General features: G+C 39.7%; 2 protein-coding genes and 1 long non-coding RNA gene across 18 annotated transcripts in view; 1 reads left to right on the top strand and 2 right to left on the bottom strand.

Annotated features, from left to right (window-relative positions):
- The window catches only part of LOC102079983 (uncharacterized), a 28,237-nt gene extending 19,998 nt beyond the window's left edge, over positions 1 to 8,239 (bottom strand). The window contains exons 1-6 of one of the 11 annotated variants that reach the window (XR_003215155.1): positions 8,168 to 8,239; positions 7,131 to 7,145; positions 6,911 to 7,031; positions 3,293 to 3,545; positions 2,584 to 2,671; positions 1,771 to 2,471 (exon numbers count right to left, since the gene is read on the bottom strand). This is a non-coding gene — a long non-coding RNA (uncharacterized LOC102079983). Of the gene's footprint in view, positions 1 to 1,770; positions 2,472 to 2,583; positions 2,672 to 3,292; positions 3,546 to 4,594; positions 5,371 to 6,910; positions 7,032 to 7,130; positions 7,273 to 8,167 lie in introns of those variants that run through there. The other 10 variants (XR_003215154.1, XR_003215151.1, XR_003215156.1 and 7 more) reach the window with 10 other exon arrangements.
- Positions 5,938 to 9,414, top strand: mrpl33 (mitochondrial ribosomal protein L33). 3 transcript variants are annotated; one of them, XM_003445446.4, is made up of 4 exons: positions 5,938 to 6,080; positions 6,603 to 6,621; positions 8,194 to 8,300; positions 9,041 to 9,410. In XM_003445446.4, exons 1-4 carry the CDS (start codon positions 6,059 to 6,061, stop codon positions 9,088 to 9,090), a joined length of 198 nt encoding a protein of 65 aa, XP_003445494.1. In that variant the 5' UTR covers positions 5,938 to 6,058; the 3' UTR covers positions 9,091 to 9,410. The 3 variants fall into 3 exon arrangements, with proteins under 3 accessions (XP_003445494.1, XP_005477581.1, XP_019204456.1); XM_005477524.4 differs by lacking the exon at positions 5,938 to 6,080 and adding an exon at positions 6,100 to 6,180 and having other exon boundaries at positions 9,041 to 9,414; XM_019348911.2 differs by lacking the exons at positions 5,938 to 6,080; positions 6,603 to 6,621 and adding an exon at positions 7,407 to 7,552 and having other exon boundaries at positions 9,041 to 9,414.
- Positions 9,134 to 18,822, bottom strand: part of rbks (ribokinase) — a 51,675-nt gene continuing 41,986 nt past the window's right edge. For all 4 annotated transcript variants that reach the window (XM_005477526.4, XM_003445516.4, XM_005477525.4 and 1 more), the window contains one exon: positions 9,134 to 9,709. In XM_005477526.4, coding sequence (XP_005477583.1) covers positions 9,530 to 9,709 — 180 coding nt within the window. In that variant the 3' untranslated portion in view covers positions 9,134 to 9,529. The remainder of the gene's footprint in view (positions 9,710 to 18,822) is intronic.

Below are 18,822 nucleotides of genomic sequence, written 5' to 3'. Positions count from 1 at the left end.
ACCAGCGACAGGATACACACTGGACAGGTTGCCAGTCTATCAGAGAGCTGGATATATAATAAAGTCTTTTCGTTGTATACATCACAGAGCTAAAAGACGAGAGAATAGGGAAAAAACTCTGAATTTCAGTCATAAACTTCCACCTGGGGCGAGAGTGGAATATTCCACCAGTGACTGTCTACCCACAGGAGTCTTCAAACTTGGACAGTGTGTAGGAGTCTAACATATAAAGAGATCATCACTGATGTTTTTACATGTTGATACCCAGAAGAATGTTTTTTTTCCCCCAGGGAACCACATCACTTGACACTTTAACCTCAGAGACCTTTCCTGAGTGTTTTCTGTACTGGAACAATTTTGTTCTACTGCTTTCTTTATGACATAAAAGATGTTCCTATGAGCTTGTTTTCAGGCCATTCTTAACACGTGTTATACGTTGTTGTTGCTGTTCACTCAGTTTCTAAATATGCCCATTACGGTATGGAGTTACATCACTGTGTACACATGATGTGTCAGAGCAGGTGACAAAAACAGGACCATGCAGTCTATGAATCTATGACGAATGTATGTTTTTTTTAAAGGGTGTGAGGATTCCTATCTTTAGTCAAACATATGCAAGACAGAAGATCAGTTAGAAAACACCCTCACACACAAGAGGTGATGCCCGTTAGGGCAGAGACGGCGAAACGTTTCTCTCTTAGAAAAAGATAGATTGCTCTGTGCCTGCATGTGGATTGGGGGATTTCAGATATATTGAGATCTTATTGAGATCTTGTTCATAATTATTGGAAGATTAGCAGGCAGATTGGTGCTCCATCCACAGTGATCTGTATGTTATTCCAGCGTCCCTATACAGTACTAAATTACTAGTATAGTGGTTAGCAGTTTCAGTTAATTTGTTCTGGATAAAGTGCAGAATAACACTGTGTGAAAAATCATTTTTTCTTTTCTTCTTACATGACGTGGTATGGATTTTTTTTATTTTGTATGTGAGGCTGGATGACTCTTGCACTGAAAAAAAGATTCAGGCAAATCTATCTAAATAACTGATCTTTGGGTACAAACAAAAAGAGTGCTGATAAAATCAACAAAATACTGACTAAGTATTCTATATCTTAACAAGTTTTAAATTAAAAATGTCAACTTTTGTTTTTGATCAGACTCCATCATACAACCTTTAATAACACCAGGTGACAACACTTCCTGTTTACTACTTTTTTTGCATGAAAGTGCATGACGTACATTACAGAGAGATGAAATGAGAGTCATGAGAATAAAGCCAGCAAGTTGTGTTAGTCACGCAGTGAGAAGCAGGTTAGATTCTCACCACACGCTGTTCTCTCATGGCCACATGAAAAGGCTGTGAAGTTACTACTTTCTGAGGTCTTGAGGGGATTTCCATGACATATCAGAACTATTCATCTGCCTTTGAGAGATAAGCTCTGTCTAAGATTTTGGGACATCCCAGAAAAGCCCTTGGTCTACTTCCTCTGCCTGAGGTCAGAGACATTATGACCACCAACAACAAGTATCTTTGTCAACTTGTTCCATGATGGCCTTCATTTTTATGTGATTTCTTTGAATCACATTTTCATGAATTACGTTTAGGTGAAATGGAATGAAGCAAAGCTAACTGAATGACTTGGGTTGGAGCAACGAAGCTCAAGTTACAGGTCTGCTAAATAAAATTAACATGTCCTCTGGAGCTAGACTAGGTGTTCCACTGACTGCACAGCATGTTTGTCCCCTGCTTGTTGGCTGCATGCAAAGTTCAAACAACAATTGTTAAAGCAAAGAGCCAATTTCAAAACTAAATTCCAAAGGAGCTTAAGACATTAGCAAGGAAGGGGATGGGGGAAATCAGAGGGCAAAGACAGACTCTGGAAAAAAAAAGCCAGGACTAAGCATAAGCTCACTGGATACTTTGCTATGCACACCTTGCTAGTATTGTGCCGGATCCCTTTTTGCCTATAGAGCTGGCTTAAATATTTGTGGCATCAATGATGTTGGAAACATTTCTTAGATTTGGGTCCAGTTGATGCAGATTTGTCTGCTGCACATTCATGATGTTTTTTTCTTGTTCCACCACATCTCAAAGGTGCTCTATTAAATTGAGATCTAGCGCCTGTCGAGTTAATTTGAGAGCAGTGAACTCTCTGTCATGTTCAATAAACCAGTTTGAGATGATTAGAATTTAATGAAATGGCATATTGTTCTGCTGGGACCAGCCTATAGCTAGCATATAAATAATGCTCATTTGGTACTAAATGGCACATTGTGCCAGGAAAATATTCCCCAGACCATTATACCACCACCCGCCTGAATCATTGATACAATGTAGGGTATTTTTATATTTAGATAGGTTTGTTTATTTTTTAATCACTGGTGGAATGATTCATTCAGTTGCGAGAGGTATCGGATCCCAGTCCTGGACAAGCCCCGCTCTTAGGTTAAAACCTTTACTCAATATTCTAGAAGGACACAGGATGTAAAAAGGTAGGTCAAAGCAAATCCAAAATATTTTTTTTAAAAGCACACATTTTCAGTTATACTTAACAGGATAATCCGAGCAACAACACAGACCTCATTGGCTCAATGAAAAGAAGCACTTGGTGCTGGAGCAGGATGTGCAGGCTAATTAACCTGCAGATTCTGGCCTGTTGTTGCAAACCTGGAACACACAGAGAAAGACATCAGGTCTCTTTCAACAAGAGGCTAAAAAGTTAGTCGATGCATCAATTTCAAGACCAAGTCTCAGTTTTAATTCATCCTGCAATTAGTTTACTGGGTTCTGGACATTTTAACTGGAGCTGAGATTGATTAATCTTAGTCAGAAATGATCTTTTTCTATCCTCAAAACTGCAAACCCCACAGAAACCCCATCTAATTGTTTTCTGGGGTTAGCCAATTAGAATAAGGTTAACTTAAAATAGAAGGAGCCAAAGTTTTGTTTGTTTGTTTGTTTTTTAACAGAGGATGAACTGAGGTGCCACACCGAGTCCCAGTATTCTCAGTCACGCAAAGCTGCCCTATGGGAGTTGAAGAACTAAGTATACATCATTATTATGCATTGGGATAAGATACCATTATGTTTTTTCTCATGCATACTTGCATTTCTATAGTTTGACAAAGAATAAAACATTTCAAAAGATGTCTGGAAGCTCTTGTTTATTCTGCGTGGGGCAATGTGTTTGTAATTGCAAGAAGAAGGCACATCTTAAACAACCATAAGAGAATTGGAGCAGTACCATCCCACTATTGCTGCCAGTGAGTGCACAAATATGAGATTCACCTGGTCACAATAATAATGTTAGATCCAGAATAGTGGAGGCCAATTACTCTTGTCTGACAAAATAACATTTTGTTTTTCATTTTCAAGGGAAAGGGTACCATTAATTCTAGTCACTTAATTTTGAAAATAGCTAGGTTCTCAGTCAGAATAGCTGAATTTACTGTGCAAATAAGTGTTGCATGTAGTCTGTGAAAGGAGCTCGTTATTTGCAGAGTGCAGGAAACTGGAATCCAAGCAAGCAACACCCCAACACCTGAAAGAAGCAGAAAAGGAAAAAAAACAAACCCACAATAAAACCCAAAGGAAGTGTTTTTTTTCATCTCATTCTCTAGCATTGAAATAAACACTGTTTTGAATATGAGATTTACTTTATACTTTAAGAAGAGTTGGCAAAAGTTCAGACACTCTGTACTTAAGTAGAAATACTGCTGTTAAAAATACTCCAGTAAAAGTTGAAGTTACAATCTAACTTCTTTACTCAAGTAAAAGTAAAAAGTACAGGCTCTGAAATGTACTTAAAGTAAGAAAGTAAAAAGTAGCTCTTTGGAGGACGTTTCTATTGTCGTGAATCTTGTGCTATATTAACATAATAATAAAATAATATCAGTAGATGGGAATAGAAACTTTAGTATAACAGTTTTGTAATTCTAATTGAACTCAGCTTGAATCTGAAGAAAGAGAAGCAAAATAAAAAATGGATATATTTTCTATTGCCAACACAAAAATGTGTACAGTCAGGAATTCACGAGGTGGGGGAACCCTAAAATTCGTTTTATTTGCCTGGTGTTGGGAAAAGACTCATATAATTTCTATTGAGAGCTCCAGTACGTTTTCTTAGTGTACAGGCTGTGATCAGCTGACCTGTTGCTCTTTTTGGATGTACAGTACACAAATTAATTGAACAACATGTCAGTAGTTCTGGCTGATTTCAGTTCTCTACACTGACAGTACACTGTTCATGCGGTCTTTATAGTAGGCTGTATAAAGTTGGTATGAAGACGGAATTAGGTCAGTAAGAATCATCAGCTAAAATTCAAATGAATCTCTGCTTCACGTTATGTAACCTTACTCTGAACATGAAACCACAGCCACTGTGCACCAGTCAAACACTGTTCTTTAGACCCATCACACTACAGCAAACTAACCTGTTTATCTTCCACTAACCTGCAGAGGATTTTCATGCAACCTTTAAATAACAGTTAGTCTACCTCAGTTTATTTAGCAGCATGTTTCACAATATGAAAAAAAAAACAACGTCACATGTACAGACCCAATATCTTATTTAAAAACACAAGGACTTACATGTAAGCTTCACATTTCCAGTCTATCAGATCCCACTGAGCAGTCCTTACCTTTAAATCTAACCTCTCTTCTTCCTCTACTGTCCTGTCTTTCTTATCTTTCTCCATCTCTGAGTAAAGCTAGCTCTCTTTCGTTTCTCTCCCTGTGAAATACAGCAGCTGGACTTTTAGCTGTGTCAAATTGCACAGGAACAGTTTGTGTGTTTGCTGATGTTTGTTGAGCTGATAAAACGCTGCATTTGAAATGACCTGCCACTTAAAAAAATGTTACTCCCTTTAAGCTCGCTCCTCCAGGTTAAAAAACAAAACACCATTCCACTTTTAACCCCTGACTTTTGCACACGTTATCTCTCTTTATGGGAGAACAGGACTGCCTGTCATGTCTTTCTGTTTAGGCTCAAATCTGTTTGATGTTTGAAGGCTCGCAATGATAAAATAATAACTCGACCCAAATGCATTAAAGCAAAAGTAACGAGGCTGTTTTGAAAATGTAAGTCAAAAGTACAGATATTTGTTTAGAAATGTAGGTGGGTAAAGGTAAAAAGTAGTCAGAAAACAATACTCAAGTACAGATGCATGAAAATTGTAGTTAAGTACAGTAACAGAGTATTTGTACTTCGTTTTTTCCCACCTCTGACTTTAAGACAGTAAAAAGGAAAATTCTAGTCATGGGAAAGCGCATTATTGCCATAATAGGTTTGTTAAATTTTAAAAAATGAATAGAAGTAAAGCAAAACAAAAAAATTTAATTAAATTAGAACATTTGAGCTCAGCATGTTTGAAATATTCTGGAAAAAAAACCCCTCAGAAATATTGGGGTTAAAGTTAATATATTCACTGTAAATCAAATCAAAGGGCAAAAGGTCAGGTATAAATGCACAATTAATGCCACTTTACATTGTTTTATTTATTTAATTTACCCACAAGTAGATAATTTTATATCAGATTTAAATTAGTTAAGACGAATTTTAAACAACTCACTATTCCAGACTAAACATGATAGGTCCGATTTTTGTCCATTTCTGATCATCGGTATCAACTTTATCCTTTGAATTATTATCAGTTTATTACCTGTGGCAGACATTTTTAAGGGAGATTTATGATAGCAGATTAGGAGAATTATATGTTAAATGAATAAACTATCATTATCTAGAGAAATCCTGAGTTTCTTGGATTGAAATTTCTTAAGAAAACACACATTGCATAACCTCAGTAAAAAATGTTGTTTCAAATGTACATTTTGATCTTGGATGGTTTTCTCTCTGGTATATATAATAATTAAAAAAAAAAAACACAGACACACATGAAAAGAGCACCAGCCTACATTTCGCTTTTAGTTGAATACGCTTTTAACGTGACCCGGAAGTGTTTTTATTTACACCGGATATAGAGCTTGTCAATGTGACCTGCCTTTACTCGCACACAGTTATGTTTTAATAGACGAGATTAGATAAATACTTAGAAAATGTTTCTCACCACAGTAAACTGTAAGTACTTTATTCTCTTAAATATTGTCTTCAAACAGCACGACGCATGCGTACCTAGAGCTCTCCCATACGCTGTTGTGGGGTTAGCTTATGCTAAAACGTGAGCTGCTCTTAAAATATACGTCTGTTCATGTGGGCAGTAATTGTGAAATACTTTATAATAACATTTTTTCACACGTTTCAGTGGTTTTGTGTCTTAGAGAGGTAGATTTAGCTTCTGGATAGCACACACGGCAGTATGTGTTAGCATTCACTGGGTTTTGTAAGTGTGGAAATCTCAGAAAGCACCTGTGCTACTCGAAAGGTAGTTTTTCTTTATATTTAGATGTGTAGGAGGGTCTTTGAGTTTTCAGCAGATACTTGCACACAACCTTAACAGCTTTAAGGACTTTCTGGGGCTGGTGTTGGCTAACTGTTAGAGCAACGGGATTTTAGTTGAAACTTGCTGAGTGCTGCTGAACTACATCTGTTGGATTCACATGCATAATATTCTTCTTCTTCTTTGTTTTTGTTTTTTTACAGTGGCGAAGGCAAAATCCAAGTAAGTGCACTGGCTGGTTCTTTAAAAGTCGAGTTAATAGACCTCATTCACACATGAAGCATAAGGCTGTGCGTAAACCGTGCATACTGACGATTTACGCGTAAATTTATGTTTCATTAAAATAATCTTGACCGAATTTGCACTTTGGAGTACAGATGTATGGCTCCTTCAGGCCATGGGAACGAGCAGGTGATGAAAGCCGGGCTGTCTTAGAGCATTTAAACACACATCTTTACACTTAATACTATTACTTATCCGCATGTTGGATCCGATTCCTAATGCAACTAACCATTTGTCCAGGCCGAGGTCAGGTAGGAGTTTCGTGGGATGTGATGTTTGTCGACGGCATTGTAATCTTTACTGAGAGTAGAAAGCAGATGGAAGATAGTCTGGAGAGGTGGAGGTATGCTCTGGAGAAAAGAGGAATGAAAGTCAGTAGAAGACAGAACACAGGTGTAAGAGTGAAACTACAAGGAGCAGAGATCGTGAAGGTGGATGAGTTTAAATACCTGGGCTCAGCCATCCTAAGGAATGGACAGTGCACAAGAGAGCTGGAGAAGAGAGTGCAGGCAGGGTGCAGTATCAGGGATCATTTTTTATATATCATTTTTTAGCCACAGGGACCGGAAGGTTTACAAGATGATAGCTTTGATGTATGGTTTAGAGACAGTGGCACTAACGAACAAAATTGAAGGCTGAGCAGGAGGTGGCATTACTTTAAGATGGGAGTGGCCATGGTGGACAAGATTAGAAATGAGTACATCAGAGGGACGGCTCAAGTTAAGTGGTTTGAAGACTAGGTTAAAGAAGCAAGCCTGAGATGGTTTGAATGTGCAGAGGAAAGATGGCAAATACACTGGATAAAGGATGTAAAGTATGGAGTTGCCAGGCAGGAAGAAAAAGAGGACGGCTACAGAGAAGATTGATAGATGTAATGATGGAGGACATGCAGAGGGTTTGTGTGACAGTTGGTTTGTGTATTATACAGTGTGACAATCCCTAAAGGGAGCAACCAAAAGAAGAAGACCACTACTAATATGAATTATTGTTATTACTACTCATTTCATTTTGGTCATTAGTCACAGGTGCCCAAAATAAGATAAGCAAAAAGTTTCTCAGAATTGAATAACGAACAGTAAGGAATTGAGGGTTTGATGTGAGCACAGGGCTGCTATAACTGTACCTCAGGCAAGTTGCCTCTCCAGGTGCTGACTTTGTTTCCACCTGTCAGAACAAACTGGCTATAGCTACCCTCACTGATGAGTATTTTTCTCTTGAAGTAAGTTTTGTCATTTTAAGGAAAAGATTTGATTTTTCTGAAGCAAAGAGTCTATTACTGTGTGACTATTACGGTGGTTTCCTCCTGTGACACAAACCCTTTCTACTTCAGTTGTGCCGACTGCAGGTAGCGTGCACAAACCTGACGGGTTAGAATAATTCAGTGCACAAATCAAACGCTAATTTTGTGCAGAGGTTAAGAACATTTCTGCATATGCACTTGTGAATGAGGCCTGTTGTTAGTGTTTTGTGTTGAAATGGCAGTCACCTCTCTGTGTGTTGCTCACTTGTCAGGACCATCCTGGTGCAGATGGTGAGTGCTGCAGGGACCGGATACTTCTTCAACACAAAGAGGAACCGACTCAGAGACAAACTGGTGCTGCGCAAACATGATCCATTTGGTAAGAGCCGTGTGAGGACAACTACGACACAAATACTCATTAAAGCAAAATCCACGTAACCCAGGATATCTTTTCCTTATCTGGCTTCACTTAGCCTGCTTGCTGCCGCTTGAATAAGCAGTCACATGAAGGTGTTGTCACTTTAATAAATCGCTACTTGCAAAGTGAACCCAGGGTTTCCCAATCTACCTTTGAGCACACAACAGTATGATTGTTTTTCTTTTAACTTGTAAACTATTTGTATTTAAACATGTGGTGTGATCAAAACGTTCTTCCCAAAGTGAGAAGCCATACCTGATTCTAAATTTGGCAAACCTCCAGTTCAAGATTATCTTCTCAGGCATATCCAGAAAGCTTCAATCGTGGCTGCTATTTTTAGAGATGTCCTTGGCTGTCTTGTTCTGACCATTTTCACTGCGAGTTTCATCATGACCTCACTGTGATCGCAACTGGTATGAGAGCTGGTGCTCACAATTTTGACGCATTGGAGGGGATACAAACAAAAGTACAGGGGGACAATATAATGTGACTTCTGCTGAGTGATCCAAAGTGTAACACCTGGAATAATGACCTTGAATAGATTAGTCTAATTTAAAATCAGCTAAGGATTCAAATTTATGGTGGACCTGTTTTCAGAACGTGTTGGTCACACCTTCTGTTCAGCCCAGTGGAAAATAAACAAAACCCACATTTGGAGTGACCCTTGACTTCCACCTACTTTCTGCTTTTTGTCTTTGCAGTGAACAAGCACGTCCTGTTTTTTGAGAAGAGGAAGATCAGATCGATTTAACCGCAGCACACCGACACACACAGATGGACAAAATGAACTTGCAGAGGTTTAAAGGCATCGTTTTTATTGCCGGGGATGGTACAGCGGGTTAATCGGATGGCTGACGTGTTTATCAGAGGATTTCTTCCTGGATGGATAAAAGTGGAACTCCAGGCTTGAACAAAACAGACTTAAAACCAGAAAAGTGATGTTATGTAAGGGGACCACCGCTGCCATGATCTGAAGCTGTTCATTGGTTCAAAATATTTATTTAATCGGGTGAATGTACTTTGTGAAACATTTGTTGTGGTTAATTCAAATAAAATAATCTCAATGATTAACTTATCTTTAATGGTAATCAATTTTAAGCTATCTTCAGCAGCAAATTTTCATAAGAACATTTAGTGTTGAGTCTCTCTGACCCCATTCAGATGTGGTCCCTTAACATCAGGGTCTACTGCTACTCCTGGAAGTATTCATTTGGGAGGTCCCGTCTGTACGGAAAAGACGTCTGCGTGCCAATGTCCTGCACGCTCACCCCTGCCACCAGATTGGCTCTGCGGGCCATCTCCTCCAGAGGCATGTGTGGGTGGTTGGCCATGTAAAATGCCAGGGCTCCAATGAAGCTATCGCCAGCACCCTGAGAAGAAATAAAACAACAATGCATGGTTAAAGGGACCTTATTTTCAAACAGGTGGCAGTTAAATACTGACAAAATTTCAAGTAATGAGGTCAGAGTATATGGAGCCAGGTTTAGACAGTTTTTTCTCTTGGCTCTATATTTTACACTGTGACATTTATGAGGGGCAGCCAATCAGAAGAAAGACTGCTCAAGGCAGCATGGAAGAGAGCTAAAACAGGTCATTTCATGCAGAGGATGAACTGAGGAGCCGCACTGTAGCTCAGTATTACATTTGAATATTTTGAACTCTGAATCATGCAAAGCTACTACAATTGAGTCCAGTATTAAAAAACAGGAATCTTAAAAATTAATAAAATCCCTCTACAGAGGGATTTCCCCAAATTTCTTTTTGGGGAAAAAATTTGGGTTTTTCATCCGATTTCATTCCCACAGATTTGTCACGTACACTCTGGGGCTCCTTCATTAACACCACCCCTCATATCTAAATGTATTAATCTGAACTCTTTTCATATAAAAGTGTATATACTCAGTTTTGGTTCCCTTTTGGTCTGAGGTACTTTTTTTTTAATTAGTATAAGCTGTGGATTTTACCACCTATCATCACTACCTGCTTTTTCTGCAATTTATCCATCGCTGTTAACAATTTAACCTCCTTATAAATTACTTTTAGCAGTACTACTATTGGCATACAGGCTATTTACAGGCCCATAAAAGGGGCCTTAAAATGTAATAGATTGACATTTAAATTCGATTAACTGGGTTTTAAAGGTTCAAATTACATCACAGCATTGGTTTACAGTTTTAAGATTTGCATTTGGTTACTGAACAAATACAGCATTGTCTAAAAAGTAATTCTTAAAAAGGGAATAATCACTCACAGTATTCATGTTAACTGACAATATTCAGTAAATATTCTGGCATGAAATTATGCTGACACTGGCTTGTGTAAGATAGAGAAAAATATTATATTATTTAATTGAAGAAACATGTTACCTGTCACTTTGTGTTAAGTTGTCCCAAATTATCTGAGTGTTTGTTACCAAAGAGCCCGACTTTATGAGGGCCTTTCAAAGTTTTTGTTTGGACATTGGCTGCTTTTACTCATTTTCTGTGAATTCCTTGTCATTTTCCGAAGAATGCATATACCGGTATATATATTTTTAAAAAGCCACTTAATAGATCTATGAATCATTCAAACAGGAAAAAGGCTCCTAACTCAAGGGATGAATCATTATTGTGTCTACGCACAACCGACAATTTAACAAAAAAAAAAGATTTTAAATTGTATCTTTTGTCACTTTGTTACTAACAACTTGTAACAAAAACACGTAATTTGTTCCCATGTCTTTAGTTGAAGCTACAGCAAAAGGTCAAACAATAAAAATAAAAATAACTGGGCTCTTAGTTGAAAACATGGCATATATTTGCATGGTGTGTCCGGACTGGACAAGTGGAGGACACAGCATGCATAAAAAATTATATCTACAACAGATGAACAGTTAAGCTATATCCTTGAAAAAAATATAGCAAAGACCTTCAGATGATCTGTCAGTAGAAATATTCTTAAGGAAGTGAAATGGGAAGAAAACAGTGGACTGAAAATCAGCAGGAACCAGTCTTAGGAATTGTGTTTCTCAGTGTCAGATTTCCATTTTTCCAAGCAAAATATAAAGAAATGAGCCTAGCTCAAGACTTTTGCACAGTAACATATTCTTACGTCCAGCTGACAGTTTATCAGTTATTAACTGTCTTAATCACTTATTTGTGACAGCTTAATATTTCACTACTTTTAACTTTTAGTCCATTAAACAGCGGCTGATTCTTTACAGGAATATTTTATCTGTTTATCCATACTTACGCCTAACTGAACTTTTATAATTGTAGCCTGACTTTAACAGGGAATTATAGCTTTTTATTATCTACTAAGTATTTTAATATTTGCAAACACATTTTAGTTTTTCACTTCTACTGCTTATTCTTCTGGTTTTTAGCACACAATATTATTATTATTATTATTTTAAAAGAAATATATTAGTTGCATTAATCTTTCCAAGGTCCCCCAACTACTACTGAAGTAACCTTTTGGAGTAGCCCTGGACTATTGTCCCAGTCAACAATTCCTAAAAACATGCAAGATGGAGGGGGAAGAAAAGTCAAAAAAGTTAAAATATCTGGATTTTTTTCTCCTCAAGTTTTCCTAAAATGCTTCTTTCTGGGGTTTTTTTAATTATTATTTTTTGAGAGAGAACATGAAACACAGTTAAAAAACGAGGGGAAGCTTCATGTTTAAATTCACTAAGCTGCCAACAGTAGGGGGTGCTGTGGCATTTTCCAGCTGTTTGACTTGTACTGCTGCCTGCAACTAGTTTGAAATGACTTACTGGTTTGCCCTGTGTGAAAGTGTGTCTGTCGACTCTAACAAAACATCAGCATTAAGGGCTTTAATCGGTTTCACGTAAAACCAGCAAAGTCATAAATCTGGCACTCGTGAAACGCCTTAAATGTGATGTGACTCTTTCCCAGCATCCTTTAAGGATGTTAAGTGTTTTATCATCTGATCAAATGACTACAGAAAGAAAAGCCTGCCTTCACTAATTGTTTTAAAAAGTCAGCTGAGTAACATGCGGCTGCCTCCTAACCTAACTGCCAGCAGCTTTGGTTTTTGGTTATTACCATGAGCACATAAATCAAACCCTCATCTATTGATAAAGAAGGAATGTGCTGTGTACGCCCTGGAGGGGTGGTTTGCTGGGACGGGATGTCTAGAGGGGGTGTGTGTGTATGTGTGGGGGGGCTCACTGATGGGAAAAAGCACACTGGTATGTGGCGACATGCTCATGTTTAACCACAAATGGCCCCCCGACGCTGGTTCACACAAGCCCGCTCCATTACTCATCACATCGGCACTCAAAAGACTTCATTGCACTCTCTACTGAGCACCTCTGTGAGCCTCCCCTGCTCATCCTCCAACTGCAAAGTAACGCTTTTGTCAAAGTGATGATTCAGTGGCATGGCGCAAAAACAAAAACCCCCAGCAACCCCCGAAATAACACTTCTGATTTGACCATTACTGCACCTCTCCCTCCAGGCTCTTGCCTCTGGTGTGACTCCTGGACGGCAGAGATGCTGGAAAGAGTGAGATCAGAGATGAAACATTTCACAGGCCTGCTGGATTTCCATGTTTAAACCCTTGGCGTGTTTATGTCTCCTGTCTGGTAGCTGGGCTGGGTTACAGTGAAGCCTGCGTTTGGAACTGAAGCTTTGGTGGAGCGGTCCCACTGGTTTGACTCTGGCCCGTCTCCCAGTTAACATGATGGGGTTGAGATGACTTTTGAGTGGGGATTGATGGTAGCAGCCAAAAGATTATGTGATAGAAACTGGAAGATTTCAGTCTTCATAGTCACGACAATAGATGATTATTTTTTAACCACAGGATGCTTCACATGATGACGTCCCAGTAATCCCTGCAAACACAGCCACCTCTGTCTTGTCACACTACAACAGGGTGCGGCTGGAACAGGTTTTAGATGAGCCAAATTCTTTATGAATAAAAAAAAAAGCCTTTAAATGCATTCCTTGACAGACAAAAGTGACGTAAAGTGGACCTATTTCTTTTTTCCTGATTGTTCGAAGTGTTACAAAGGACAATAGACCCAAAGACTCCAATGTTAAAATCAGAAATAATATACTTACAGCCTGGGATGAAATCTGATTTAGTCTCCTATTATAACAAATGTACAAAAAGTGGGAAAAAGAAAAGATTTTAGGGCAGCTTAAAGCCAGGGGGTGTGGCAGCTTGTTTGACAGGCTTTAGAGTAGGGTTTGACAAACCCATTAAATGTGTCACATATAAATTCCAACATTTATCTGCAGTTCAAGCTACATACATGGTTACATACATATCCGATATATATCCTACCATTTTAAAGGTAGAAAACTGGCTTTTTATCTCCTACTGTGGTTTCCAACAGAGAAATAACATCTGCCACCAAAAACTGCAGTTCCGCTAATGGCCACTTGAGGCTGACTCTAAAAGCGAGTCGAACCCATAGACTCCCATGTTAAAACGCTCATCTTTACAGCAACAGTAAACATGATTACAGCCTGGTGCACAAAATTAGTTTAGTAGATAAAGCTCCTTTTATGCGGGAAGTTGGCTATATGGGGCTGAATTTACTTATAACCCATCCATTTAAATTTTGTTAGGGCTTAAAGTCAGAGGTGTCGACACAGACACCTGTCTGCTGGTTGAAAGCACTAATTGAAGGCACTGACACAGAGCGTTGGACTAATTTAATTCCTTTTTGGAGCATTTTTATTTGAATTATCTGACTAATATCGCTTCCTGTGTAGTACAAACAGTCTTAAAAAGTTTTTGCTTCATTTTGGGTGAGTAAAATTGTATGGTACCGTAGTATTTTATTAGTCTACACATTGAAATACACCGAGGTGTTGCTTGCCTGGTTTTCAATATCCTGCACTTTGAATCTAACAAGCTCCTTGCCACAGAGCACTCAACACTTATTTGCACAGTAAAGTCAGCCATTCTGACCTGTGACTGAGAAGCTGGCTGTTTAACAGTAGGAGGGATTCATAACGACGTGGCCAGAATTACTGGTACCCCTCCAATTTAGAAAGAAAAACACAACTTTCCCCTGTGACAGTGATCATGGTCCACCATCCTGAATGATCCAGAGCTTACATTTTATTTGAAAAAAGGCAACAAATGAAAAGGGCACATATTTGTAGCCTTAATTAAATGAGCAATCCAGCCTCTTATTTAAAAATAAGAGGCGGCTCAAAGAAACCGACATGGCAGTGGTCAAAATGCTAAGCCTGAGGCTTTAAAAAGTAGCTGTGCATGCTTTAAATAAAGTCCACGATTCCACTGCACATTTTCAATTTGGTTGCATGAAAAAAACTTAATGCACTAATTCTGAATATAATTGTAGTGCATATTGCATTTTTCTTGCATGATATCTTAATATATTTATAAAAGGAAGCATTTTAAGGGAAACTGAGCATGTAGAGAGACTGAACAAAAAAATTTAATTTGTAGGCTTTAATTCGGTGATTAAATCAGTTAATAGAATAGTTAAATGATGCTTTGAGCCCTTTCAAAACCAGATAAGCAATAACTAAGGCAATAAGACTTCACTGTTCCAGTCCAAACGTCAGCTCACTTGCTTGTACAAGCCATTGCCCAACCTTTCTGTGTCTTACTAACATCTCTGTTCCTGAGACTGGCATGTGACGCTACTGGATCAGGCGAATGAAGCTCAACAAGTTTGACAAGCGCTCCCCCCTTCAGCTTCGCTGCTGCTGCCCTCGACACACTTTGGTGAAGGTTAGATCTGGAGGCCCGTCAATCAAGTGACACAAGGGCTCGCCGTGGATGAGCCGTGATGTTCTTGCTGCTCGGCCCCCTGCCCGCTGTGCCTTGACCTCCACGCCACTCCTCTGCCTGTTCTCCGCTGATACTCACACTGAAGTTAGAAATCAGGGTGGCAGACACGTCTATAAGAAGCTCACCAAATTAAAAAAGTGGAACTTCTCTACTGTTGTTTTTGTGGGGAGCCAGCATGATGTAAATATATACCTTTACAATGGGTCAATGGACAATGGAAAAAGGAAAAGGAAGTAAATTAAGTTACGTGAGGATCTTATCTTCAAAATAAAAGAATAAACTCACAGATAAACGGAAACAGTGACACCTCACAGTAAACAACGGTCGGCACTATTCAATTCATGTTATTTTTCCAGCAATTTTGAGCCTTCACGACTTTATACAGGGGATAATCACATTACATTTTCAGCGCTGAGAAATACAAAAATGATTTTGACCCAGAAGGAGTTATTACTGCAAGATTAGCCTAGTGTCAAACTGCAGGTAGGACCAGACACCTATCCAAGACACACATGCTTGTTTCTATTCCTTCACGTCACAGAAATTAAATTGGTGCAGTTTATTGAAACTATAATCTATCTATCTATCTATCTATCTATCTATCTATATATATATGTATATGTATATAATAGTTATGCTCACAAGCATGACATTGGGACACTTGGACTGAGCTCAAATATGTTTAAAAAGCACTGAAAAGCTCATGTGTATATCTAAAAAGAAGGCCTGTAACTGGGAGAATATTCCTAGTATGAAGGTGAATGTTTTTAGGCTTTATTAAATATACTGAAGCTATTATATAGAAAGGAAAACAGGAATGACCTTTTTTGTTGTGGCTGTAGTGCGACTTGCTGCTCTCTTGTCTGATTAGTAACTGTTATTTAGTTGCTTAGATGGTTTATTAGTAACTACAACAGATTACACTTACCTTTATTTTATAACTTTAGTAGCTCTATTACCCTCCAACAATGACAAATCTGAGGTAAAGCCACTGAAAGCTTTCTGTTTCCTGCAAAAGTACTTTTATCTGATTGGCTGTCAGTGATAAAACTGAGAAATTACCTTGTTTTGAAGCTTCATGCAGCATGAAGTACAAATGGTGCGTGTGTGTGTGTACTCGAGGAAAACACAGAGAAGAACAGCTGAATAGCTGCTAACTGCCACGGCTGCACAGACAAACAAAAGAGAGCATACAGAAACACAACAGTGTCCATCAACGAAAAATCCAAAGACAACAGCAGCGCCCACACGCTCTGATTGACAAGTGATCTTTGTATAGTGAAGAGCGGCAGTGAATGCAAAAAACCAAAACACAAAACAAAAAAGAGAGCCTATAGAAAATGCAGATTTTACAGAGCCTGTCGTCTTATAGTCCACTGCACCCACTGACTGTTCGAGAATCTGCACCGAGCAACAGTATTTCTCACCCAGAGGCCCTCTGCTATGACAGATGGAGTTATTTGCAGTTAACTCCTGAAACCTACAGCTTTTGTCAATGAAAGGCACCCTGGGGAGAGCTAAGACTGGCTGAGGGGCAGTGATGACTCACAGAGGCTTCCACGCCCGGAAGCTTCCAGTAAGACTCGCAGATCAAAAGCATGCTTAATTGGAGCAGTTAGGGCCCCCTTGCATCTTTGATCCATCCGCAGCGTTTTGTCTTAGTCTTCAATCGGCCTTTTGTGTGTTTAACACTTATCGACATGACTTAGCGTTTGCGGAGGTCTGGGCTAACATCTGGGCAGCCAAACAGCAGCTGGTGAAGCACGTGCACTCCATTAAAACATGGTGATGTGGCAGTTTTTTTGCGCTGTGTCACACTGACCGGGAGTTTGCAGGGTCGAGGAATGCAGCGAAGAGAAGAGGAGGAGGTATTCTCTTACCTCGGCCTTCCAGGAAGGAATCGTGCAATTGCTCCCGGAGAAGACTGGGAATAATTTGAGTGTCCAGACCCACTGTACTGCTGTAATGTCTGGTTTAGACAGGACTGTCTACCTCTCACCCTACACAGTGGACCTCCCGGAACAGTGGAAACTGAGGCCACCCAAGTCCTGCTGGAGCTCGATGTGCCTGTGTGTGTGTGTGTGTGTGTGTGTGTGTGTGTGTGTGTGTGTGTGTGTGTGTGTTTATATGTGTGCATTAAATCTCATCTTACTGTCCACACAAAACAGCCAAGGCTCTGATCTCAGCAAGGGGAAGCCTGTACTCAATTTCAGACAAAAGGGGGCACGGATGGATGAAGGATGAAGAAGTAGGATGGGGGAGACCCGCAGTAGATGAGTGTGTTTGCTTTGTTATTCATCCAGATTCACGGCCCTGACTCATCCCGTAGTGCTCTTCAGACAGCTGCACGAGGAGATGCTGATGAAATATTTACAAGCTACGCGATTTAGCAGCTGCATTAGCACTTCGTTAACCAAACTCAATCAATCAATCTGACATAATCCAGCTGGGACAAGTTGGAATAAAGACAAAGATGGCGGTTTGGTACCGGGTCACGGCACCTGCGGCGCCTAGCTGAACAGTAGCTAAAATAGCGAGAAACCGCAAGTGACTCAGTTTGTTGGTAGCGTAGCTGAAAACTCGCAATCTGCAACAAAACTTCACACTTGGAAGGCAATCTTTCTACAACATCTCTGTCACTACTGCTAGAAAGGGAGAAAGAGAGAAAAAAATCAAAGCAGTAATAACAGCCGATGTAATCATAACTAAGAGGCCTGTGTTACCAGAAGAGGCTCAGAAGAATAATGGTCTCAAAAACAACCTGTTGTTTTTTCCCTCTCGCCAGTAAAAACAAGAAAGAGTCTTACTGGAAGAGGGATTATGATGTCCAAAAGAGTTAAACACAACACAATTTATGGGCCCATCAAAGAGCAGGAGGGGTGTGTGTGTGTGTGCCTGTGAGAAGGGGGGGGAGGCGTGCAGCAGGCCCGACCACAGCTTTCTGCTGACTGATGCAAGCTCAGGAGGTGAGTCATGGATGAAGAGGAGGGCTGGTGTGTAAGTGCTCCTGAGGGCTATTGGGGAGAGCAAAGGTTGTGAATAACGGGAGCTGTGTACTCCAAAAATGTGGGGACAAGCGGGAGGTCACAGACCGTGCACGCATGAAAGCGAGAGCTGTGTTTGTGAAATACCAAAAAGTGACCCTAGGATGACAAGTGAAGCCTCTTCGCAGCCTTTAATCCTCACTTTCACAATATCTGATTTGGCATTCATGTAAAGCTCAAATCACATGCTTGTTATAGCTTTTTTAACTGTACTGGTTGGAAACTGTGGCACAGTAAAAGTCCCCAGGGGGGAAGTGTTGTGTAAGAGAACCCATTACACACAAACAATTAAACCTCTCCAGGTTCGATTAAAGCAAAGAGGTGATTAACACCACTGAGTGATGACGTATTTGGTCGGTAGAACACATTCACCACAAAACCCCCAGCGGCAGGAAATGCAAACATCAGCCCTAGGCTCATGTGACGAAAACAAGCCGCAGAGGCCGGTGTGAAATGACTCAAGCAGCACTCGGCATCCTTTAAAGATTCAAATCAGTTAGAGGAAACAGCCAGTGGTCACCACATCCTCCCGTTATCTGAAACTGCTCTGGTTGAGTAACAGAGCATCTGTAAGTTTGATGGAGGTTATAGGACCAGGACTTCACTCACTGATGATGCATGTGCAGAAGAAAGTGTGAGGAATTTCTGGGGTGTTTTTT

This window comes from Oreochromis niloticus, linkage group LG19, assembly GCF_001858045.2.
Source record: "Oreochromis niloticus isolate F11D_XX linkage group LG19, O_niloticus_UMD_NMBU, whole genome shotgun sequence".
In the NCBI taxonomy this organism is placed as follows: domain Eukaryota; kingdom Metazoa; phylum Chordata; class Actinopteri; order Cichliformes; family Cichlidae; genus Oreochromis; species Oreochromis niloticus.
This window is presented reverse-complemented; position numbering and strand designations above follow the sequence as displayed.

Excerpts from the sequence above, each read along its gene's own strand:
- mrpl33 (XM_003445446.4), top strand. The coding sequence starts at position 6,059 with ATGTTTCTCACCACAGTAAACT. Across the intron at positions 8,301-9,040 it reads GCGCAAACATGATCCATTTG|TGAACAAGCACGTCCTGTTT; the intron begins GTAAGAGCCGTG and ends TTGTCTTTGCAG.